General features: G+C 36.4%; 2 protein-coding genes across 6 annotated transcripts in view; one reads left to right on the top strand and one right to left on the bottom strand.

Annotated features, from left to right (window-relative positions):
- Positions 1–14931, bottom strand: part of cib2 (calcium and integrin binding family member 2) — a 40016-nt gene extending 25085 nt beyond the window's left edge. For 2 of the 4 annotated variants that reach the window (XM_088641628.1, XM_088641630.1), the window contains exons 1-4: positions 14807–14931; positions 12735–14508; positions 8598–8726; positions 7886–7920 (exon numbers count right to left, since the gene is read on the bottom strand). In XM_088641628.1, coding sequence (XP_088497754.1) covers positions 7886–7920; positions 8598–8726; positions 12735–12785 — 215 coding nt within the window. In that variant the 5' untranslated portion in view covers positions 12786–14508; positions 14807–14931. Of the gene's footprint in view, positions 1–7885; positions 7921–8597; positions 8727–12734; positions 14664–14806 lie in introns of those variants that run through there. The other 2 variants (XM_088641629.1, XM_088641631.1) reach the window with 2 other exon arrangements.
- Positions 14932–15044: 113 nt separating this feature from the next.
- On the top strand, positions 15045–23888 carry lrrc61 (leucine rich repeat containing 61). 2 transcript variants are annotated; one of them, XM_088641627.1, is made up of 9 exons: positions 15045–15395; positions 17041–17136; positions 17477–17623; positions 17935–17995; positions 19349–19434; positions 20263–20328; positions 20968–21036; positions 21509–21631; positions 22261–23888. In XM_088641627.1, the coding sequence occupies exons 1-9, from the start codon at positions 15368–15370 to the stop codon at positions 22365–22367; spliced, it is 783 nt and encodes a 260-aa protein (XP_088497753.1). In that variant the 5' UTR covers positions 15045–15367; the 3' UTR covers positions 22368–23888. The 2 variants fall into 2 exon arrangements, with proteins under 2 accessions (XP_088497753.1, XP_088497752.1); XM_088641626.1 differs by having other exon boundaries at positions 21506–21631.
- Positions 23889–26919: the final 3031 nt, after the last annotated feature.

Genomic DNA, 26919 nt, shown 5'->3' with positions numbered 1-26919 from the left:
ATGTCAAACCATAAGAAAACAATCCTTATTACACAGGCAATGCTATATTCTATCAGCTGATAAAGTGTATTGAATCCAGGCTAGGTTTGAAACACATTAGCGAGGAATAATTCCATATTTAATAAGAAGTCTGATAAGAAGCTTTATTAATATTTAAAGGCATATTAGAATAATTCTAGTATAGTAAATATGTCACATATATCCAATTACTTTTTGATGCAAGAAGTCCTTTGTGATTACCAGAGATAATGTTACCTACAGTATTTATCTTTTCCATATTCAATTTTCCTGATATCTATAACTACCCTGTGTTCCAGTGGGGCTCATGGCAGTCCTTGCCTGCAACAACTAATAAAATCAATATATAGTATGTCTTTCTGTTGATCATGCACAATAATCTAAAATAACAAAGTACTCCCTATAAATCTCAAACGTCTATCTCACTAGTGAGAATCGCTGCAATCAAATGGCTTCATAATTCTAATGCAGGAAAGCCAGCAGCTAAATTGAATCGTAATTGAGTTTCATCCAGAAAATACACTGCTCTCGTCTTACTTTTAAATTCAATTAACACGTCCATACAAAAAATCCAACACAATGGTTAAAAAACAGCAGAAGGGTATTGAGGTAATAGAAACTGCCATACCAACGTGTAAGCGAGAATGTTCTATGTGCTTTTGTATACAATCATATTAATTTAACCTCAAGAACAGTCCAGAGGCACAGGAAACAGTTCATGTATTTCCAAGCTGTATAGAACAAAGTGTTCTGGTGTAATACACTTAAACCATTCTAAAGTAAGTTGTTACACTTCACTAACTTTATTTCTCTTATAGTAAATTAATTCAGAAGGAATTTTGCCCACAGGGAAAATTGCACTCTAGGTCTTTTACTTATTGATCATGTTTAATTTGTATTTCATTATACTTATTGTACAAAATAGAAGCTAGGGATTATGAGAATTGAATTTTCCATGCAATCATTTTCTTTAAATGTGAAATTTTATCACGTCAGCACTGTGATCAAAGGGCTTTGGGGAACATGCTTGCTGTGAAAATGTCTCGGCCAATTTGCATTGTTCTGTTTTTTCACTCAGCGATTGTCTTTCTTTATACGGAAGCACATTTCAATGACTCTACTGACTTTTTATTTATAGACAGTTCATCCTGAAAATCGGTATTTTGTAGCACAAAAGCAGCTTTTTAGCTTTATGGGTGTGCAGAGAAAAAAAAATTATGTTAATGACAAGGAACACCAGTCAATAAGTCAGTTAGTGGCATGTAGGGGCTGCAATATCCTGTTACTGTTACTGTAACATTAGTTTTTTATGGGACAGGGTTGTTAGCCTTGTGCCCTACCTCCAACATAAAGGACCTGGCACCCAACGTGGGACACAAACCCACTACCCTGAGAATATGAGACTCAGTTAGACTCGACTGATAAAATTCCTATAGGCTGCTCATGTGTAGTTTACATCACATTTTGGTAGATGCAGCACAAATTAAATATTGCTAATACGTTGCTTGTTTTATTCTCACCAAAACTGTGTTGTTAAATAGTCAATTTAATAAACAGTCAACGCAGTTTTAATTGCCAAAAATACAACTGGAATTGTGTACATTGTTGATGCTTTTAACACATTTATATACAGTAATTCTTGATTGTGTCTAAGGTGTTTAAGGCACCTGCAGAACAGGATAAATTTTCACGCAGTTGATGAAAAACGTTGGATGACAAAGTTAAAAAATAAGTTAACTTTATTTTACTTAGCAGTTTCATTCAATGCCGAAAAGCAAGTCTTTGCATAAATATGACAGTTAATTAAATTCAAACCTAGAGAGGGAACTGAGAAAGATGATTAGATGAATATGAAAGAGCAGCTAAATTATTATTTTTCCTTTTTTGCAATATGGGCAGCTGTGACAAAGGCATTGTCACAGTGGCAGTTCAGGCTTTTATACGGTTTACTGCTTGCTATCAGCTCATTCCAGTAACAGCAGAGATTGTGATAGGGCCAAGGGAAAAAGAAATCACATTGTTGCAGAAACAGTTGTGCAGTAAATCGCGTTGGCCATTGATCTAATCTCTCTATGAATACACAGTTTTGCCTATACTCTTTTGGCCCAAGCTGCATGATCTTCACACTGAATTTGTACTAGAGCTGTCGTGGGAAGGATTATGGCCATTGGATTAGCAATACAATTGATAAGAGAGTCAGTTCATCAATCCATCCATTTTCTAATCACTTCAATTCAGTGTCGCGGAGAAGCCAGAGCCTATCTCGGCAAATCAGTTCAGTGCATCATTAAAAACAGTGAGTAATGTATTGAGCTGATTAGCAAGGCTGTATTGATCAAAGGGGGTCTTGAAAGAAGCAACTATTATCCCCAGTCTTAGTACATTTATGCTATATTTAGAAATCAAAAGTTGAATTTTTTCAAATTGTTGAGTTGAGTGAATCAAAGATCACATAAACATTTGATCTTAAGGGAGACAATAGGCATTGCTGCTATCTTATATTGACATTATATGCATATTTACTGTACAAAGTATATCATACAAAACAACCCATATCTCTTATAAATGCTGATTTTAACTTGCATATATAATCCATAAATAAGGTAACATATACGTTTGCAAAAGGCCTCAAGCTATCAACCCTTAAGCTATCTTTAAACATAACAATACAAACACCCATTAAACGACTAGATCATATATATTTTGCTGTGCAACATCAGATTAATTCAAAAGGCTTGCTCTATAGTTTCTGCAGGCTAATTAATTTAAAAATATTAGAAATGTAATAATCATTAGGTACAGTAGATACCTACGTTTACTGCTCAGTAAACGTAGAAGGTTTTGCTCTTTTATTTTTTTACTTCTATAAACAAACAGAAGAAACTGCTTACAATTGAGCAAAATAATACAAAACATGCATCTTAGATCTCTGCATCAGTATGTTTAAGAGCAGGTCATAAAAACAGAGAAATCACACACAGATCCATCAAGCCAGTTGAATTATATAATATCCTTAACTCAAGACAAAGTTGATAGACAAGCAAAAATGATACCATGTTGTACTGAGGCAGATCGTGTTACAGAGTTAAATGTCAGTGTGGTGCACTTTTCAAAGAGACAAGTGATCTTTCAGTCTTAAATAAAGTGTTCTCAGACTTCAGCTGATTTGAGGATAAACGTTTGCGCAAATTTATTTGTAGCAGATCTTACTTTTTCATCCTAAAGACACACAGCTATTTCCCAGATATGAAAAGGACCAGGTTTGCACAGACTAGAAGGCTTCCCTTTTAACTTTGAGGAATTTTAAAATGAGAGCAAATGCAAAATAAAAAGAAATGGAAATGCACAATATAATGCCTTTCAAGACGTGCAGTATAAAAAGGCCTTATTCGGGAGACAGTGTTTTGATTCTAGATGTCAAGGAGAGAGATTGCAGGTTGCCTCCTCAGTGTGGATGTAGTATTCGTGAAAAAGTTCCCATAACGAAATACAAAGCAGGCAGCTAAAGTTCACATGAGCTGTAAATTTTCAAAGTGGCTCAGGCTGGTCTCGTTGAGCACACAACCCCAGTCTCATCAAATTCCAACTGAGGCCAAAACAGCGATGATTATTTATTGGCTTGAGATGAGAAACGGTATATAATGAGATTCAGTGAGGACCTCAGGGTCCCAAGGAGGCTGAGACTGAGTGATTTATGGATTCAGTGAATGTCTTATGAATATGAATGCATGGATGATGTGTGTACTAAAATTCACTGGATTATTTACAATTTATTTATTAATTCACTTTGATTACTTACAGTACAATCATTTCATTATATATGTTAATAAAAAGAATTACTGAGGTAAAATAAAAAAAGAATTACTGAGGTAAAATAATGGCCTTTAAAATGAAGGTTTGGTTACTTATGTAGACATAAGTACTTATGTGTCACTGTGTTTGCTACCATCAATTCTTTTGGAAAATTTATATCGGTAAATATCAGTTAATTTTTTATTGACTTTAGTAACAGCAACACTCTTATATAATACAAGTGAAATTTTATGAGCTTCTAAGACAACAGCACTAGCGACAACAATAATTAGAGATAAATGATTAATACAGCTTATTTTTTTATTCTGGAAAGGTAATTTCTAATCCTTGGCCTTTGTCTTTTTCATAGTCCTTGAGCAAAGTCAACTATCTGTCGCAAAGCCTTTATTCAAGAAACAGCTAAATAAAATTCTTAGATCAATGTGCTGCTAACACCCAAATAAGCAACACAAGCTGAAAAACCTCCCACGATTTGTAACCTTTCTTACATTCTTAATTATAATTATAATAAATATTAAATAATTAATTATTTATTATAACATAAACACACCATTGAAAAAAACAATGACTAGGCACTAGGCTGAACACAATACTGAATAACCTTGGTAACGAAGGAAAGCAGATATCGTATGTACTGTAATTGAATTTGAAAGTGATTTGAGAATTTAGTTAAGTTTGCAATACTGCAACACACTTCTTTGCCCAGGAGCATAAAGTAGATCTGAGAGAATATCAAAGTTCTGATTGAATATTTCTTTAATTTCATTGTTTACATAGGAGTTTTTGATAAGGAGAGAAGCCTGTCTCAGCTTAAAAAAAAAAAAAAAGTTAAAGAAAGCATTTAAGAGACTAGCCTCCAATCCACTTACAGGATAAGGAATTGTATAGGGCTAATAAAGAAACATTATTATTATTATTATTATTATTATTATTATTAAGGAAGAAGAAACAAGTAAAGGTTAATTCCATCCTGAAAACAGAAGAAAAGAAACACGTTTCAGCTGTGGAGCTTTCTTCAGCTCCATACATCTTAGTTCTTCTCTTTTAAGCATGGAATAAACCTATTCCTAGTTCCTTTACTGCCTACACTTGCTGACGCAGCTACCTACTACAACTAATAAGCAAGAATATGAGTGGAACCAGCATAAATTACATACAGTCCAATGGATGTATAAAAGTGTTCTTCATGTTTTTGTTTATCATGAGGACATCATTGGCGTTTTCCAATTTGCACTGTTGGTAGATCATAAAAACAAGTTCAGTAGTTTGGAATGCAAGTTATATTCTGAACCAACACTTTTTCAAATCCTTCAGTTTTGCACTGCTTCTCATTTTGTCAAGTAGGGATGCCTTCTAAAGGTCAGGTAGGACAATCACAGTTCATTTCCTTTCACAATGTTAAATGTACGCTCCACAGGAAGCATGTCGTACGTTTTAAGATTTCCCGTTAATGTTGTTCATGTTAAGATGTCATGTTGTCACTTGACTCAAAACTAAGCACACTCCAAAAAACAATTATGTTGTCATTGTTGTTGTTCTTTAGGAAATTACAGGCATACATGGAAGCTTCACAAAGAAACACCACAGCTCTTAAAGTCAGTGGGAAAATGACTGAGGCGTTGACAATGGATTTGGACAATGAGCTCCACAGTCATGCAGAGCTGCATAGAAGGAGGACATTATCACCCACCATGAAGTCCTGAACTAGCTGATCTCAGTTTAAAGTGTTGGGCTGTATTCCTGCAGCAAGTCCTTGAGGTAAGATCAAGCTAGTCTGTTATCCTACAGTCTATGCAAAGAGGAGAACCTTAAAATCCATTCTAAATTTCAAAGGGAGCCAATGGAATTTCTGAATAGAAGTGATATAAAGATGTAGTATAAGAGTAATTTTAGTTAAGACACACGCCTCTGAATTCTGAATATGCCAAAGCCTATTATTGCATATTAGAAGATACCCATGGTAAGAAAAGCAGTACAGCAGGTTGAAATTAAGGAACAAGTAAAGGTTTATTCCATGCTGAAAACAGAAGAAAAGAAACACAACGTTTCGGCTGTGTAGCCCTCTTCAGGTGTCAAGCGAAGTGACTCCACAGCCGAAACGTTGTGTTTCTCTTCTTCTGTTTCTAGCATGGAATAAGCATGGAACTTTACTTGTTCCTTTGCAGCCTACGCATGCTGACGCAGCTCCCTGCCTGGTGGAAGGTTACATTAAACATCGAAAAGCAAGACTTTGCATTAAGTGACAGTTAAGGCATGTATTTTTCAGCATCAGATAGACAGAACAAGGACCTTCCCTGGACAACACTATGATATAGTGTTGACACTATGATATAGGAAAATTATATCACTGCAACGTTACTAGCATGAGTTTCAAATGACAATAAAGGGTCAAAAATAATAACTTCAGTCAAGGTTTTAATTTCAAGACTGTCAACAACACTAAAAATTACAGACTTGTGTAGTTGCTGCTGGGAGTTGATTCTATGAATAGCCTTGATCTTAGCTTAGCGTAAAAAAGTTTCTTCTATCTGTCTTAATATCAGAAAGGCACTGCAAAAAGCAGAAACTGCAGCAGTAATACATGATTTATAGACCACAATAGGAACATATGTACTGTAGCAGTTAATAATATTGTACAGCAGCAGTTGACTATGTGGGCACAGATGGAAGGTAAACAAAACTCCCAGTGGGGGACAATAAACATCTGCTTGTCCCAGGTCCAAAGGTTGCCCCCCACCGGGCAATGAGTTAGTTCTAATATATTTATAGTTTGATCATAATAGATCATAAAGAATCTCTGCAAATGTAAGGGTACAGATTCTGCTGTCCTGGCTCTGTCGTCAGGGTTATCCAAGTAAAGTAGCTGAGGTTTCTTGAGTCTGTTATCTTAAATGTAGCATTCCAGGTTTTGATGTCACGGAATATGCTTGGTTTTGGATGCAGTGGTCCAAAAAATGAGAGAATATAAAACTCTTGAGTGTCATCAGCACAATAGTGAAGCCCAATGTCATGAACAATGTAGAACAAGCTGAGGAAGAGGTAACGTATAAACTACAGAGTAAAGTTCCCTACACAGGACCCTGTGGAACACCCTGAGCAAATGGGATTTCACCCAATTTAAGACAGTCAATAATCCCCAATTGATTCCTATTAGCAAGGTAATAAATCAACAAAATCAACAAAGGGAAGTACTAGTAATTCTAAATAGTTTTCATAGTATCAAAATTTGTACTTGAAACCAGCATGAGAATTAAGTGAACCAGAGTCAGAAATCATCAGCAAGTCACTGACTGATAAAGGCTGTTTTAGTGTTGTCTAAATCCCACCAGGAAAGATTTACACCTTGTTAGATGTAAATTTGCACTTGAACTGTACACCCACTACAGAATTGATGGAAGAAACTCAATATTGGAAATAGGATGGCAGTTATTAAGCACTTTATAATCTATCACAGATGCCACAGTGGCAGACCAGATTTGAAGGACTCATTTATGAGGCTAGAAACAAGTAGACGAAGAGCAAAGAAGCTAGATTTAAGTAGGGATGTTGACATCGCGTCATGGGTAGTAGGTCTCATTTTGGCTACACAGCAAAAAACACTTTTTTTAATACACATCATTAGGATGGCTAGAGTCCTAAGATAGATTTTTTAACATTCTTGTAAGAGACACATCTTATTGCTTAGCTATCAAGAAGAGCAGTAAGTAACTTGAGATTTACATCAACTTCTTCAACATGACAATCAGCCTTTCTCTGAATGAGGTATTCTAATAATTAACAACACATTACACAGAACCAGTAAGCCTTCTGATTAACAGAGACAAGGACACACTGACCAGATACAGCTAAAGAGCACATACATGGTTTTTTAAAAAATAAAGATTACCATTTTATTACAAAGAAACCAATTGAAATTGGTGGGGACCTTCATAATGTGACTTACAGCACTACCTAAAATGCACTTGAGTGAGGTGAAATGATCTTTTTTTCCCATTCAGCAAGACTTAATAAAATGGCACTACGAGAAAGCAACAAAGAGAAAATCGTCACTTACCGTAGGATTTCTTTACGTGTGAAGAAGGTACAATCCTATAAGACAAAAAATATCACAAGTTAATCTTCAAGTCCCAAGAAGAAGTCCCAAGAGAAGGGGTCAAAATCAATCCTGTTTTTCACACGTAATACATTGGTGTGTTAAGAAAACACCAGCAAAAGGTGTCTGTTAAGCCATCATCTGAAACTTATTCATACACAAAGGTTAAGAACATGTCACTGATAATTTAGCCATATGGTAATTTTCATATTCTCTTTCAGCCTGTTTTAAGCAGTGCCATTTGTTTAAATGTTAACTAAAGAATAGCAGTTGCTCTCTGGTGCTGTAATACAGGACAGAGTTAACCTTCTTTACACAAATGATTCACAAGCCCTCAGGAAGTTAAGGCAGTAATTACGTGTTAATCTGACCACTTAGCTGGTGACCACTGATTGAGTGTTAACGATTCAGACAGCATTGTTGTATAGAAAACATCGATGCCTTTTCTCTGAATCTGTTTCTTAAACTAATTTAGCACAAAGGGCGCTGGGTCGATGCCTCTCAGATGCATGTGGGCCTCTGAGCAGGTTTCACCTTAACAGCCAGCTGCTGAAGGAAATATAAGACACTGCACTGTGGCTTTGGGATGTAGATTTCTCTGGGCTAAAGGTGGAAAATTCCGGTGTCCGTGGCTGTCACTCGTCACAGGGAAGGTGAGGCCAGGAAACTCTACCTGGCCAAGCAGACCTGGCAGTTTCCTCAATTTGAGGGGAAGGGCAGGCAGCCATGAGTGGGGATTCCAGCTCACAGGAGCACCTTGGCCAAGAAAAGTCTTGATTCCACTCACACTGTAATACAGCTGCTGCTGAGAGAAAGCACGATCAGAAAAAACAGTGCCTAGATTTGCTTTATTCCCCCTTTTTTAAAAAGAATCCAATTCCTCTGAAGGTTATGTTTATCTTAATCACAGGTTTGTTTCAATTCCACCTGGGAAATGCGTTGGAGAACAGTGAGGAGATTTGTTTGGTGACTTGATATATTTATAATAATACACTTACACTTATATAGCGCTTTTCTGGACACTCCACTCAAAGCTCTTTACAGGGAATGGGGATCCCCTCCACCACCACCAATGTGCAGCCCCACCTGGATGATGCAACGGCAGCAATAGTGCGCCAGAACGCTCACCACACATCAGCTATCAGTGGGGAGGAGAGCAGAGTGATGAAGCCAATTCATAGATGGGGATTATTAGGAGGCTCTATTCGAGAAGCACCCTGGGATTTTTAATGACCACAGAGAGTCAGGACCTTGGTTTTACATCTCATCCAAAGGACGGCACCAGTTTACAGTATAGTGTCCCCGTCACTATACTGGGGCATTAGGACCCACATGGACCGCAGGGTGAGCGCCCCCTGCTGGCACCACTAACACCTCTTCCAGCAGCAACCTTAGTTTTTCCCAGGAGGTCTCCCATCCAGGTACTGACCAGACCCACACCTGCTGAGCTTCAGTGGGCTCACTGAGCTTCACCTGATTTTTTTTGTGCTTAAGAGTGACATGAAAACTGTGTCTTAAAATGGTTACTTTACCACTTACGAAATTCTCATTCCCACAAAAAAAGGCTAGACAATTTTAACCACACAACTAAAAGATCAATCACTGACCAGCCTGATACATATACAGGACATGTAAATACACAAGATGTTTATGAACAAGGCATCTCAAAGCACATGATAGAATAATGGGAGAACCTTCAGAATTTTTCATTGCTTAAATGGGCTTATTAAGACTATCAGAAGTAACCAAAGAGGCTCCAGGGACATTATCTTTTCAGGGTTAGGTTTCAAAGTAAGCTATCTAACCATCCTGCTTGGCATAAATTATTAAGTTTCACTGAATCACCCAGAAAAGCTGTGCAGAAGATAGCCCTCCTTCAGTCCGTTAAGAGCTGCAGGTTACTGTTACAAAGAACAAAAGCCAGGTTTCTTGTAGACAGACCTATGAAGAGGTCAGAAAGGCTAGAGCAATAACATACGACAAACCAGCCTCAACTGTCAGACAGTTAAGTCAAACATAACAATAATCACTATATATATAATGTTGTCATATGTGAAGTCTACCTAACGTGTTAATATTTAGGTAACAGAGCTCTATTTAAACTATAGAATCAAAATACCAAAACATGTTGCTTTTGGCTAAGTTGAATACTAAAATATGATGCAAACATGGATATTAAAATATCTTTCAGCAAATTCTTGGTTCAAATATTTATTCTTTGAGCAGATTAACGGAACATATTCAAACAGAAGAATAGAGCGTATTCATGTACTGTATATTAATATATATTGCTTGCGTGTGGCCAGCAGAACCTTTCATTTTTATTTAAAAAATATTTATAAAACAAAGAATCATTCCTATTCATAAAAACAAAACCATTATCAATCAGGAACACATTGCAGGGCATATGAGTGCAATGCAATAAGAATGCTATTGCTAGTCCCAAAGCTCTCAGTGCAAAGTATCATCAAGGCATGACATTGGTCAATCCATGGGACAGAAATGAAACAGTTTTGCTTAAGAAATGAAAAGAAAGCAAAGTACTACATAGCGTTCCCACAATTTCTCCACAAGGGACTGAGAAACAGTGGTCTGTGTAAGCTACAAACACAATTTAAAGATTGCATTTTAAGCAGAAAACTTCAATTTATTCTTGTTCATTGAAATAAAAACACTGGTTCTTTGTGTAATGCTTAAATACTGAGCATATTTCCAAAATGCTGAAAAATCATATGAATATTTTTTTCTTCAAAATTAATTGAATTTGAATGGAATGTGGGTAAACTGTATGTGAGTAAACATGTTTTAACATGTAAAACTGGTGTTGAACTAGTCTCTGGTGTACAAACAGCACAACATGATCTATACTGTGTACTGTACATACAGTATAAAAATGGCATTGTTAATTTAATAGACTTAATTAACATCACACCTTTATCAACAGAACACAATCTGCCACATACAAAATGAAATCATTTGGTAGCAATTATTTGTACACTTGTGTTTGAATGATGCAAGTGCAAAACTTTAAGATTGAACACATAATTAAACCAGAATACTGTTGTATCATTGCATCAGGGAACAATAAATCATATTGAGGTAAAATATGTTTTTCTTTTTGAAGAGGCAAACTTTTAATATTCCAGATAACAAAAAATGTTGAGATCTGTACTAACATAAGATCAGCCGCATGAGAGACACAAATGGACAGGAATGCTTGATCCAGTTCCAGTCTATCAGAGGACCTACCTGTAGGTATCGCACATCTTCATCAGTATATTTCCCCTTAAACAATGTCAGGAATCATGAGAGAGTTGAGACTGTGTACTGAAGCTGTATTGGTCCAAACAGTAATGATTTCAAAACATACAGTACTAAATAGTGACTCATGAGCACACACTGAGACCTGCAGAACACAAACGTAGTGGTTGTTTCTCTGTGTTTACTTCTTAAACGTCGTTTGAGATTAATTTCAAATCTTCATAATTGTGAGTTAAGGGGGAAGTGACCCCTTAATTCTGCTTTTACAGTGGGATATTTGTTTTTAATTGTTCTAATTTAAGAGGATTTAAATGTAAATAATACTAAAAATGTAATTACTGACTAAAAATCCAACTCAACTGTCTGGAGTGAAAAATGGTATAAATAAAATCCATTATGTTTGGGTACTAGTAGGCAAAATTGTGCAGAATTCTAGTTTTGCATTTAAATTTAATCTGAAATCATACTGTACATCACACAACAAATAAATGTTTCATATCTATATTCCTTCTTTTAATGGACGGTATTCCTTCACACTTTACAGAACTGATGTCAGTGGTTTTTATTAGGTGCTCCAAGAGAGTTCTTTACAAATGCTAAATCATCTTTCTGCAAGGAATAATTTCGATTATTCGGAAGCTCTTAATAAAAAAAAATATGAGCTAATAAAATAACAACCAAAAGGCAAATTGAAATTGTTTTTGTGTTCAGTTTCTAATAATTGTACAATTTTCTTAATCTTCCATCAAATTTTTATTGCTTTTGTCCATACATTTACACCATTATACAGTATGTATTATGTATCAAGAACAATCGATTATATGAGCAATCTGTTTCGTGGATAAATACTGTAGGTAACAGCCAGATAACTAACTAAATTAATTAAATAATCTGCCCACTATTCAGTTCTTCAAGGTTCTGCTGCGCTGGTTTTCTTCTAAATTACATTGTACCCTCGTATACCCCAATAAATACGGATGTCAGTTGGACCCTAGCCTACCTTAAAGAGTACGAATGTGTTCATATTATTGAAAATACCAGTGATTACAACACTTCAAACTACAACCGTTTAAATGACAGTTTTTAAACATAAAGCTTCGAAAACATTCAATTTGACGTTAGTATTATACGTTTCCTGAATATATAAGTTCGCCATACTATACTATACTGTAAAAGGAATACATTGGGTTGTGAACGCTTTTATGTGGCTTATCTCGCTTATATTGACTTAACCGCAGTCCACAGTAAAAACGGATTCAAAGTGTGCTGTACAAACCACGAGAGATGAATGCTACTGCCCCTATGACAACACTTATCGTCAATTTAATGTATCTGTACAAACTGATAAACCCGTCTTTGCGTGGTTTCCCCTAAGGGTTTGTGGTGAGCATTAGGGTAAACTTGCAATCAAATACTGAAGTTCAAGACACGAGGAAAAAAATAATTAGTTTGTACAAATATATAGGACAGATCAAACCAAAGCGGGAACAACAACAACAACAAAAAGATTTTGTAAAGCCAGATAACTCCAACTTCATCAAGCTCTTACCTGATAAGCGTCAAGCTGTTCATCAGTAAATATCGTTTGCTTATTACCCATCTTAGCCGAGTAATTTTCCTTTTAAACAGATGCATCACATTGGAGGTTGGAGGCGTCCTTCCTATTCTAGGCATTTAGGGCATATATATACGGCGTGGTCGGTCGGACTGGAGACAGTTACAAGCCCGCATTGAATTTCCACTACCTGGTGGACCAGAATGCGGGATGTGTCAAAACGACAAAATATAATTTACAGTTTTGCTTTTACTGTAACAGTAAAAGTCCGTTAAGTCCATCCCCGAAGATGAAACGTGCTGAGATATAGTTGTTGTCATCCGTAGCAAAAGAATACTGGAAGGACTAGGAAGTATAAAAACGGTGTTTCAGCACTGACCGCTGTCCACGGCCACACCAGTGCTTACAGTGAGAGACCGCCCTGATACTTAATGCTACTACTAGTAACACACAGCCACAAGGCGGCGCCTGAAGTAACATACTGTATGCTGTGATGGAATTGAGAACCGACCTGGAAATGAGAAAAACGCAACATCAATATTTTAGTTTTACATAATAACCCGCCACCCCCCTTCGTTTTATTACGTTTTTACATTTTGCATTTTAGAATATAGAATTACATGTTTTTACAGCACCTACCTTTTTTACAGCCAGTACTGTAGGTGTTCCAAAAGCACGTCATTCTAAATTTACACCTGTAATTTTATAATAATTGTACCGTTTTCTCTGTAAATAGGCGCAGTTTTTGTTTGTTTTTGGGGGGCGCAGTTTGACTCCTTCTCAATTTAAATGTTGAAAAGCATTCATTTATGTATTAAGGGGCGAACTTGACTTGAAAGATGAGTTTTTTCCTCAGTCCAGTAAAGACTCTTAAAAAATAACGCATGTAATGTAATGGTCATCATAGATCAGACCACGATTCCACACCTGTAATGAAATTATTAAAGGTAAAATACATTCTTAATAATTTACCTGTGTTTTAAACTATGCCAGAAAACGGCTTTATGATTACAAATGAATATTTTACCTTTTTAAGGAACGGACCCTAGTAACATCAACAGGCTGCAATGAATTAAAGTGAAAGCCCATAGTTTATTTGTATCGCATGAAATGGAAGCAAAATACATAACAAATTTCTACATGTGAAACAGGTCATTGCAGGGGCACTCTCTGTTGCTCTGGTGTCCATTGATATAGTTGCTCAGTGTGGACCAATTCTAGTGAAGTACGCAGTGTGCGAGCATTGTCCATCCATCACGGAATTGTGAGTAATGGAGATTTTTGTAGCAGAGGGCTGGATGTACAGGATGTATAGAATATATTAGTGACGTGCACTCTTTACACTTCGTCTTGTAACACTCAAAAGAGCGTCAGGAGTCTGAAATGATTAACAGAAACCTTAGTGGTCATTTTAACAGGCATGCAAGTTACTGGTAATGAATTCCCTTCAAATACAGTATGTACTGTACCGATAGCACCAGTAAATCATGAACGGACTGCATTTCGTTAACATAGCGGACCGACTGCAAAGAATTGTTCCCGAGTGAGATGCACAGATCCCCCCTGAATAAATGTCTGCCCACATGGACGTGTGAAAAAGGGTGAAATTACAGTGGGTGGGTGAAGTGGCGAGAGGTGAGATAGCAGATGCTGAAGAACAAAGAAAAAGTAAAATACCGTACGTTATCCCATAACAAATGTTGTTGTCCCTCCCAAAAAAAGGTGCGATACATCAGGAAGATTAATAGATACACAGGACTTTCGTCTTCTTCAGATTGATGATAACAATAAGAAGAAGAAAAAGAAGAAGAAGATTATTAAGAAAAGCTACGTAATGTTTCAAAGATATAAATGTTAAGTAAGAAGCCACGTGACATAATAACAACTATGCATTCTGTATTTTTTATACTGTTTTTTATATAGCTTTCTATATTTTTTCTGCTGCATCTTGAACATTGCACGGGTGGAAGGAGGCTCTTGTGCATAGCAATCGTGTGTTTAATCGGGGAAGTGCAATTTAAATTTCACCGTGCACCTCAGGCTGCAAACTTAAAAAAAAAAACAACCTCAATCACCAAGTTTGAGTCCAAGTCAACTGATAGCGTGACCACGAAAAGATGCAAATAACAGCACTGGGTTACAGTAACAGAGAGTCTGCCCCCCAGCGCTGGAGTTTACTTGGGGATTTTGTGACGCTGGACAAAACTACATACACCTTACAGAACAGACCTAACATTGAAACGGATCCGGTTTCCGAGACATGCACACACTGCCGTGTATCGAAACGTTGTGCTGCAAACCTTTTTCGCGATAACGGTTTGCGCTCCTTTGAACCGTCTCCTTGACAATACCCTAGTAACCGACGAGAGTACACAAAAAATGTAGAAAATGAACTTCCGGGTGTATTTATCTATTTAAAACTCCTACATTTCATGACACGTTTTTTTTTCTTTTGTGGTGCAATTTTTTTGTGTGTGTAAATGCACTGCTGTGGAATATCGTATGATTAAACCAGAATCCGATAAACTTCCGATAGGAAGAGATCCATTCACACAGGCGATAGTCGCAAATTTGAAATAAAAATGCTTTAAAATCAGATGCTGTATGGCAAATTAAGAACATGAGGGATGGATTTCAAAAAGGACAAAGACCAAGGTAAGTTTGTTTGGCAAGCCTCCTTGCTTCTTTTTTTTTTTGCTGTGTGCACAACGGATTGATACAGCTGCCAATATGTCTAAGTCTCCTGCACTGAGCTTCTCAGCTACACAGGGACACAAGGAATATGGACTCCAAGCGACTGTTCCTGAGGACACATTGGTGCAGAAGCGTCATGTATATCGAGCGATGACGCACATATAATCATTGAGAAATAAGCCCTTGAATTTCGGCGCTCCCCGTTTTCTACGTTATACTGACTGACGTCCAGTAATCCCTTCTCAAGGACAACAAAGTAAATGTTCGCCAAGATCAATTGTGTGCTTGGCAGAAATCAATTGTTTTCCTGGATAGCTCCAATGTAGCATTTGATATGCAGGCCTTAATTTAAATAAACTAATGAAACAGACAGATACAGGTAGCACCGTGTAGCCTAGTAGTTCGTAAATTATTTGACTTTCATAGTATTTTTTGTTTCGTTCTGGCCAATTTATTCTTAGCCGTATTCTATAAACGCGTTTGCTTATTGCTTTATAGCAATGGACATTGGGCAGTAGTGGTTAGACTTCTGGAAGATAGCAAGTTCAAATCCCATGTGTGACATTGTTGTACTATTGAGGAACATACATAATCCAAAGTGTTCCAGTAAAATGCCCATCTAAATAATTGGTGCTTATGCTGCACAATATAAGATGCTTTAGATAAAAGTGCTGGTCTAGGAAATCCTGATAACATGAATCACAGCCTATAACTTGTAACATTTATTTGCATGGTTTTCAATGGACATGCACAAGTATTCAAGAAAACACACAGGTAAATATCTCAGATTCAAATATAATTGTAACTCAGTTTTCAATTTAACCAAATTGTTTATTTTAAAAAATAAATCTCACTAAAGTGTACTCCTTCCTAGTACCGAGTCCCATTGAAAAACTTACAGGCTTACAGTTCCTAGTTTTACTGCTACTTGCAGTAATAGTTTGACTTTACAGAAATACGAACTCTCAGATTTGTTGTTTAATATTTATGAAATGATAATTACTTTTAACATCAGAAAAAAAATCATGTATAATTCAGACCGCTGCTGTTAATCACCTGCAGGAAGCATTAAGTGCAATTCTGCAGTGTATCTTTCATGCCATTGTGGCATATGGAAAAAGAGTTTTCCAATCTCGAACAGTCAGAACAGAGTAGGAGAAACTTTTCATATTCATCTGCAGTGTATAGGTAGTATATAATTCAACTTTAAGGCAGAATACCTTAGCAACAGCCACTAATGATGACCTCACACACAGTCAGAAGCTGCTGTAGTCAGTCCTTGGCTTAAATCCCTGTCTGTGTTAGATGCTGATTTGAAGAACCTCACACAGCCTTCTCGTTCTGTTCTTTTTCATAGCATTTTGTTATCTCTGAGAAGCCTTCTAATAATAGAATGATAGAGCAGCTCCACTCTACTCTACTCTACCACCAAGCAGAATAGACAAAGAATCAGGGAGAATCAGTGTTAGAGATTCTGCTGCAGCAATGAGTCATGACAAAGTGTAGTGTGCAGCTAGGTTACAGATATTAGAATAGATAGGTGGACCTCTCTTTGTGTCATTTCACTTCACACAGTTGCACATGCCCTCATTCTCTTGTCTTGCAGAGACTGAATTTGCAAAAATCACAGCTGCATTGCTGAAATCTAAAACAGGAGAGTTTGATTTGGAATCAGTCTTGTACTTGAAGCTCAGATGTCTTGGTAAGAAATTTCTTAATACAACAAGCATGTTTTTTGTTTTGCTGCTGTGATAAGCTTTTACTTCTAATTTTTGGGGTAGGTTGATTTTTTCACCTTTGCTTGCTGTCTCTATGAATGTTTGCATGAAAAAAGAGCTTTCAACCCATCCTGTGTGTCCAGTACACTTTGTCCTCCATAAAAGAAGTTTTTCATCACTTTTGTGACATAAGATAAAAATGTATATTAAAGAAGATTTGATAAAATGTTTTCAGACATACACTAATGCAGAGAAGGACAATACGCTGAATTTAATTTAAATGTTTAGTTAAAAATACATTGTCCTCTATTTTATGTTTTCCAGGCATATATGATCTGGGTTGTATAGGAGAATGCATAAACTTGGAAAGACTGGACCTGTCAGGAAATTATATCACATCCTTAAAGCCTCTGGCTTCTCTGAAACTTCTCATAGTGCTTAATTTGTCTGCAAACAGGATCACAAACTTCGGTAAGGAAATTGTGATCTTTTATGATGGATAAGTACTCAAATATGTTAGATATCTTCTGGTTTCTTGGGTTCTATTTTTGAGCCTTATGCTGAAATGTTTACTTATCAGGTTTATTTTCAGTGGAATAAGCCAATTTTCTGGGAATACATATTAGGCTAAAAAAAGTTGGATTTTGGATTTGGATTCAGCTATTCAGAAGCTGTACTCTGTGCTATGTACGTAGTATTCGTCTCTGGTGTAGTTTTGAGAACTATTTACATTGTGAAGAATTAAGTGACACTAACTGCATGAAATGTTTTTCTAATTACAGAACCCATTTGCCTTTGTGACAATCTTCAGAGTCTAAATGTAGCCGGCAACCTCATTAGCAGGTAGTATTTCTTCAGTGTTACATGCGAACAGGCTGCAGTAATACTGGTATATTTTTTGTAGATGGACCATAAATGCTTCCCTATTATATCTTTGTCTGCAGTGCAGCAAAAAGACATGATATTTAATTACAATACATAGTCTTAGCTTTACACAAGTGTAAAGGCTTTCACTACTGAAGAATAGGATTATTCCTAACCAAGGGTCTTCTGTAAACAGTGGATAGGTTTTAATCATCAGTCATGAGAAACTTACAAAATACTTTATAGTATAGGTATCTGTATAGTTTACATTTACACATACTGTACAAATATAAGAATTTAAACACATTACATTTCAAATACTTGTTTACTGATCAGTGCCTTTTGTTTGGAATGGATTTATCACCGATAGTAAACCCGTTCTTGTTTGATTTATCTTTTTGCTTTTGGGTTTATCGTCACATCTAATCAAGGCTTCAGCATCAAATAGCCTACCATATCTCGCACAGAGTAAGCCGCTGCATAAGTCTGTATTTTTAGCGAATACTTCAAAGTATTCTAATTGTCTTTCAGTTTCTAATTTGATCTAGTTTCTAATTGTATGTATTACAATTACATACTCTCTCCACAGAAGGGATTCACAGAGGAGTTGTAAATTTTGACACTGCTTATCCTTAAAATGTTTCTGGTCCTTGATTAAAAATTACCAGTTACAAAAGACTGCCTGATCAGATTTGCTTGATAGTGTTACATTTGTGCACAGCTTAGGAAAATTCATTTTCTGAGAGGAATACATGTCATAAAACAATTTAAGGCAGCAATATGAACAACAAGGCAATGATAGTGTACCTATTTTAAAGTTCACTGCGTCCTGCTTTCAGCATTTTTTATGATAGTGGAGAAATACTAGGGGGTAGTTATACTGTGAATAAGGGTTTAAACCAACTTAACTTTCCTGAGTGTTTTTTGTCAAATGCCAGAGGCTTAACAAGAGGCTGTGATGTAAATTTGATTTTTCCAACTTGAATCTGTGCTGGTGTAGTAATGCATGCTGTGAAGTGCAGAAGACATAAGGACCACCAAAATAGTATTTTTCCAGTCTTTCCGTTCTATCAATGCTAGTTGGTGTATTGAGCTTCTCTCTTGATTTCACCTGTTTTATATATTGTTATCTGTCAGAGGTTATTTTAAGAAAATGTAATGGTACACTATCTTCTGTCCTAACAGTTGCAGGACAGGAATGCAGTTTTACTTGTTGCATTCTTAAAATCAGTTTAAAGATACTTTCACAATCTTTTCTCTGAAATAAATCTCTTAGTTTTTTTATTTCGTATACATTAAAAAATGTTTTTTGCTTGTGATTGAAATATCTAGTTTTGAAAATCTCCAGTGTCTTCAGTCTTTAAGAAAACTGGAGAGCTTTCGGCTTAAGGACATTTCCTGTAACTACACCAATCCAGGTGAGCACAGCTTGCAGATAACCATGCAATAATCAATTAATTACATCTATATTATGCTTTTCATCACACAAGATCACAAAACACTTTACCAATAGGAAGGAACTCATTTTATCCACCACTTAAATGCATACTTTTGTGACGTTTGGGAGCATTTTACACCGGCAGACATACTGCACAGCAGTTCAGGTGGAGAAATGAGAAGTTACTTCACCGATTGAATTAAGGGGAAAATATATATAGGCTAGACTATGCAAGTCCAAGGTGGAATTCAGGCAGCACCCTGGGGATAAGATCCTTATTCTTTTGAAAAGTGCCATGGAACCTTTATTGCAAAGTAGTCAAGACCTTGTTTTACTTTATTCCATTAGATTCCAAAGAGCCAGCATCTATACCACTACACAGTGTCTCTGATCATCTACAGATGCAACAAAACTACTTACAGGAGCAACCTGATTTTCCTTAGAGGGTTTTCATCCCAATATTGTTGAGGGCCAGATTTGCTTAGCTTATGAAATGGAAAATGATCTGGCTAGATGGTGGAAATGAAGCTGTCAAAATTCAGCATTGTATTCAGAAAATATTTAATGTCAAGTTCAATTTTGGGTTTTTTTCCTTATAAAATAATCCAACATAATGAAATTTTAAAGTGTTAAATGAGACATTTATTTGATAATTTGATAGCCTCAAAAGATATTTTTAAATCATTTTTTTAACTTTGTAAAGTAAATGTACTATAAAATATTGCATACTTTTAGAATGTAACAATTAAAAATGTTATTTTCTATGTATAAAATGATTAAATGATGTATTGTTTGTGTTTGTTTTTAGTTTGCAAGAACACATCTTATAGAAATATAATCCTAGAAATGTTTCCAAACATCAAAGTGTTAGACGGTAAGTGAGTTTTCATCTGTGGAAAATGTCATTTCTAGTACATATCAAAATAATAACACATTTAAATTTAAAAAGTTTATTTTCCACAACAAAGGAAACATCACATGCGGTGAACACTGATTGTCTGGTGTTCATTTATTTGTCTGACTCTTTTATCCAAAGAGTTTTAGGTTTTCTACCTATACAGCTGGGCACATTACTGGAGCAATCAGAGTATTATACAGTACCTTGCCCAAGAGTACAATAGCAGTACATCTCCTGGGATTTGAACCTGCAACCTTCTGGTTAAAAGGGCCAGAGACCTTTCCACTTCTCCCTCTTACTGTAATGTATGTAGTTCGTATGCCACTCATTTATTAATGCATCATAGTGCAGTCTTTGACGTTTTTACAAAGTACAGTAAAGCCGGGATATTTAAAAACACACAAATCACTTAATTCCATCTACAATAAGTTTTCATCGCGCAAACTGATTTGTTTTTATTCATTCAAAAAAAAAAACACCCTGAACGATTTGCATTCTTGACACTTAACAGTTAAGCTTTTTCTAGTGGTGTCAGCAGTGTGATTACCCAAACTCCCCAGATTATGAGGAATCTTTACAAGTTTTGGTACCAGTGGGACTTTACTTCTCTTCTAGGTGAAAGGTTGGCTGGCCGAGGCAGTGACTTATATCAGTTGTGCAGAGACATTGATGACTCCTTAAAAGGTTTTTTTGCATTTTAATCATAAAAAATCAAGCAGGTCTTTACTTTAAAGTGATGTTTGTAATGTCAGATAATGCTACAGTATTACATTGAAAGGGGAGTGCATTTTCAATGAAGGCGTTTCTGAGACAAGAGTAAAGTAATACTAATCCATCTTAAACATGAATAAGGCCCACATTTTGTTTTGCCTTGAGAGAGGCTTTATGGTTTAATCATCCGTAGTTCTTGTTGTAGAATGGCAATATTTGCAATGGTTGTTCTGAGAAATATTGCATGGCAGAAATACAGAATATATCACATTTACAAAGGAAAATACAGGTTTTTAATATATAATATAATGGCAATAATATACTGTATGTGGGTAATGGAGGCATCATTGCTATGAATATTAAGGGTTGTTGAAGCCATCTTATTATTACAGTTGAAATTACTTGGAAAGTGAAATATGTTTTTTTTCTATGTTATTGATAGCAGGGATTTATAAAAATGGTCCGTTACCAGAGGTACTTGATTGTAAACCTTGGGTTGAAGAAGGCTATTGGGATCTTAAACGATCAAACAATGCAATCATCGAAGAAGCCTATAAACAATTTAATGGTAAGTGTTTCCCTCCCAAATCAAGGTTAAATGAAGGCTAACTGCCAGATGTGTAAGTCTGGGTTAAATTCCTAGTGTTTCTTTGTTCTGCTATAGCTATTGTAGGGATTCTGCGGTGGAATTCGAGAGATCAAAATCGCATGCAAAACAAAACAAAATCTTAAGCATTATAGGATTGTACTTAATGGATCATTAAATAAAAGAATAACACTAAATGTGTAATTATATACCACTATTGAGATTAATGAGCATTAAACTAATTATGAATAAAAAGGGTATTAAAGAAGAAGTCTGTATCGTGAGCTTTTTCTAATGAAGTTATCTCTTAATTAGATTAATAGATATTTGACATGGTGAATAACACAAATATGGTTTCAGAAAACGTATAGTGATCTAGTAATCTAGCCCTGGCCATGGTTTCAATAAAGAAGTTGACTGGACCACTGGTGTAGCAAGCAAGAAATTAAATACATAGAAGACAGAATTAAACTGCTTTGTTAAGATTGTCTGTAATCTGACTTAGATTTTAAATTAATGGCATTTTAAGAAAGTAAATTACTAATACGAAATAAAGATTGTAAATCTTTGATTGATGATAAAAGACATTGTTCTGTGTTGTCTTTCCACAGATATCCTACATGAATGCAGACTGCTGAGCAACAGAGCAGCTCATCTGATATCTCAAACTGAAAGAGCACTGAGCATTAACAGTCAACCAAAGCAGTATGTCCTGTGAAATGGCAAATTAAGCAGCATTTAATTTCACTGAATTAATTGCTTTCAGTTTCTGTGGGCAGTTGTTATAGATCAGAGCATATAGTGTTAAGAAAGTTTCTTTATTCAAATCCGTTCGTTAAACTCAGTTTTAGTGCAAGTATCCTTTGATTGCTGTATGGCAAGGATACCTTGCATTCATTTGTTTTTCTGTATAGTATACTGCACATCTGTCCTGGTAACAGATTTAAAGGAAATTCAGAATGATTGGATATCTGAAGACATTCAAATCTTCAGACATCAGTGGTCAGCTGCTCACCTGTGAAAAAGCATGATGTCATACTGTTGTTGTTGCTAAAACCTGAGTTCTATTTAGAAATATAATGGCTGGGGTTAATGGCATAGTAGTCAACACTTTAAAGTAATATGCAATTTTATTTTTCTTGGGACTTTAAGTATAAAAACGAAGTGTGTATTTAGAACACGCACACTGCACTGTTTTATATTGCTCTTTCCCCTATGGTTTTTGTGCTTTAACAGTGAGTTACATATCAAGTGCTTTTTATATATGCGTGAGTGTCTTAGGAAGTGTGCCTGCACTTTTTTAAAATAATTGTTTTTTAAATAAAACCATTACTCACATCAACATCCATAACAATGTCACTTGTATCATTGTGAAGGTTTGAGAGAAAAGAAATATAACCAAAAAGAAGCAATCCTTAAATGCGACAGAATTAATTTATACATGCATGTTGTAATTGCTGTTCTGAAGTGTCTTTTTCGTGCAAGTCTTTTAAATATAACTTCCTACCTCATGAATCTGTCATAAGCAGTAGTTATCTCTGCCTGTGACTAATTGGAAGTATTTATGGGCTTTTCTACTAATTAGATAACTTGTTTTAACTCATATTTTTATGTAACAAAGATAATTAAAATAATTAACCTGTTGTTTATAAATTTATATAGTTTTCTTGAGGTTTTGAAGTCCGGTGGAGGTTGCTCTGCATATTTATATTGTCTATGAAGGTTACATGGAGTAGTGGGAATCAGGAAGTAATGTTTCTCTGAAAACTTCAAACAGGTTTCTAAATGTGTAACAATATTTTGACAGGAAAATAACAGACTTTTCAAGACACCAAAATATGTAATATACAGTACATTAGAACCTTGGTTTTATGAAGCATTTTTAAATTCCTATAAATTTATAATTATTTTGAAAATGTATGATAGCTTTCAGTATTCTGCTGGGATGTCAGGCTCTACCACTGCACACTACTGAAACAAAATCAGAAGTCATTGCTTTAGATTAAGCGAATTAATGCTGATCATCTGTGACTGTAGTAACATTGCCTTTAATTGCTTTAATTAGTTAACCTGGAACCTGTTATAAGGTAAATATTGTATAGAAATCACAATACAACTAAATTGTATTATTTTCTAAAGCCTTATACTTCTTGGTAATAACAAAACAGTAATTGCAGTTTAAATTGTGTATTTTTAAAAATGGGAGTGAAAGCAGTCTTAATAAAAATGTGTGAAACGAGTGTGAGAGTTTTGACAATGTTTTACTTTGCATCTTCCCTGCTTTTTTGGGCAGATTTGCTTTTTTCATTCTTGTAGCCGACATTGATGTTCAAGATCAAGTACCTTTATTGCCATTTGCACGAACAGTGCATTGGAAGTCTTGCACGGTTTCTTTCAGTCAGAAAACATAAAAACACAGACTATGTGCAGGACACTGTATACACAAACTATAAAAAGACTATACACACACTATTACGCAAAACATTCACATAAGAAAGAATGGCTCCTAAGTTGCACATGATTAAAGATATTGTGCCTACGGAGCTGGGGTAGATATGGGCCTCCTATTTGTTATTCCGGTCAGCATGTCCTTGGGAATCAAGCGCACTGTCCTTGGGAAGAAACCGTTCATAAACCCGTTCCTCTTAATGCTCTCTGGCCTACGACACTGAAGGTTATATTTATCTCGCCAGTTTAACAGACTATGGTAAGGGTGGAGTGGGTCTTTGAGGATAGCGTGAGCCTTGCTACTGCTGGAGGCTTTATCGATCCAACGAAGGAAGTTCTGTTCCAATTATGCATTCAGCTATTCTCATCACTCTCTTGAAGATGCGTTTGTCCTTCTGGGTAGCACCGCTGAACCACACTGTAATACCACCGGTCAAAATGCTCTCAATGGACCATGGTAGAAACTAACCAGTGCTTTTTTGTGGGTGCCACTCCTCTTTAGGCACCTCAGAAAGTACAGACGCTGCTGGGCTTTCTTCACAATTGCACTAGTATTCTCAGCCCAGCGTTTTGTTAATATGTAGGCCAAGAAACTTGATGGAGTCGACCTGCTCAATTTCAGTACCATCGATGTAAACTGATTGGTGGGGATTGATGTTTTTCCTGAAATCCAAGATCATTTCTTTTGTCCTGGAGGCATTAAGAACAAGGTCATTTTCCTTACCATAATTGGTCAGGTCTCTAATTAGCTGCCTGTAAGTAGTTTCATCGTCATATTGAATAAGGCCAACCACTGTTGTATCATCCGTAAATTTGTAAATGAAGTTATTGTCATAGGTGGGATTACAGTTGTGTGTGTAGAATGAGAAACGTTTTGGAATTAGCCCTGGGGCACTCTTGTGCTTAAGGTAATTGGGGAAGAAGTATTTCCACCTATTTTCACTACTTGTGGTCTATTTGTCAAAAAGTCCAGTATCCAATTGCACAGAGAATTGGGCAGGCCACGCCCGGTGAGTTTCAACACGAGCTCGGTGGGCCTTAAGGTGTTAAAGGCTGAGCTATAGTCTAAAAACAAGATTCGAATGTAAGTGTTGTGTTTTTCCAGCTGCTGGAGAGCAGTGTGTAAAACAAGCCACTGTATCGTCCACAGGCCTATTTGGATGATATGCAAACTGCAGAGGGGCCAGTGTATCAGGGATATTATTGTTGATAAATCTCAATACTAGTCTCTCCAGGCATTTCATAGCTACAGAAGTAAGGGCTATGGGACGGTAGTCGTTCAGGCAAGTCACCCTAGATCTTTTAGGGATTGGAGTGATAATAGAACTTTTAAAACAACGTTGAACGATAACCCATGACAATGAAATATTAAATATATCTGTGTAGACATCAGCCAAATGAATGGCAGAGGCTTTCAGAACTCTGGGGGAGACTCCTTCGGGTCACTTTGTAGGGGTTTACCTGTTGTAGTGCTCTACATACATCTCACCCGGGAACCTGATGGACAAATTCATCATGTTTAACCTGAGTTTTATATGGCAATGTCATGGTTCTTAACATAAAATGAGCATAAAAGTTATTGAGGTCATCTGGAAGGGTCGTGTCAGTGCAAACGCCGTTAATCTTGTTCCCTTTATAATTTGGGATAGCGTGAATCCCTTGCCATAGTCTATACTGTATGTATTTTCAGAATACTGTAAATCAACCTTGTTCATATAAGCCCTCTTTTCCTCCCTGACAGATCTTTCAAGTGCATAACGAGTTATCTTGTACAACATCTCAGTATTGAACCAGGGTTTTTAAATCTTACCAGGAGACTGCTGTAATGTCGCACCCTAACCTTTATACTGCCTCATATCAAACATCAAATGTGCCAGCGGCTGTATCACCCTGCAACTCACAGCTGGCAACCCACTGAAGCTCAGCAGGTGTGGGCCTGGTTTCTCCAGGTCAGTACCTGGATGGGAGACCTCCAGGGAAAACTAAGTTTGCTGCTAGAAGAGGTATAAGTGGGTCCAGTAGGAGGTGCTCACCCTGTGGTTCTGTATGGGTCCTAATGCCCTAGTATAGTGACGGGGACACTATACTTTAAAAAGGTGCTCTCCTTCAGATGAGACATGAAACTGAGGTCCTGACTCTCTGTGGCCATTAAACATGACCCAGGGCATTTCTTAAAATGAGTAGGGGTGTAACCCTGGTGCCCATTGGCCTTTACCAATCATGGCTTCCTAATAATTGGTTTCATCAGTATGCTCTCCTCCCCACTGATAGCTGGTGTGTGGTGTGTGGTGAGTGTACTGGTGTACTATGGCTGTCATTGAATCATCCAGGTGGGGCTGCACACTAGTGGTGGTGCAGGTGATCCCCATTACCTGTAAAGCGCTTTGAGTGGAGTGTCCAGAAAGTGCTATATAAGTGTAAGGAATTACTATTATTAACACAGTCTTCAGATCTGTTAAAGAATCCTTGCGGTATAATATTAAACTGACCTATCTTCATAATCAATGTAGTCTTTGGAATAATTGAATATTTGATTCATAGCATAGGTTGTGTACATCTATGGGAAAATAGGAGCAGGAATTTAAAAAGGAATTTAGGGAGTATGCACTTTCCAGTATTTCTGCAATATCTCTTTCAAGCAATGTATCATAACCATCTTCTCAATTATCTTGCTGTAACACTGTTGCAGTGACTTCTTGGTTGGAAACGTTTTGTCTGTCCCTAATGGGACAATAAAGCTTGAATTTAATTGAATTATTGTACTGTGGTACTGATCTTATTTTGTTAGAGAAGAACGGTCTCTTTCCGCCATCTGGTGGCTA

This window comes from Lepisosteus platostomus, chromosome 7 (genome assembly GCF_059453375.1).
Source record: "Lepisosteus platostomus isolate fLepPlt1 chromosome 7, fLepPlt1.hap1, whole genome shotgun sequence".
In the NCBI taxonomy this organism is placed as follows: Eukaryota; Metazoa; Chordata; class Actinopteri; order Semionotiformes; family Lepisosteidae; genus Lepisosteus; species Lepisosteus platostomus.
The sequence above is the reverse complement of the archived record's forward strand: the minus strand, read 5'-3'. Positions and strand labels throughout refer to the sequence as shown.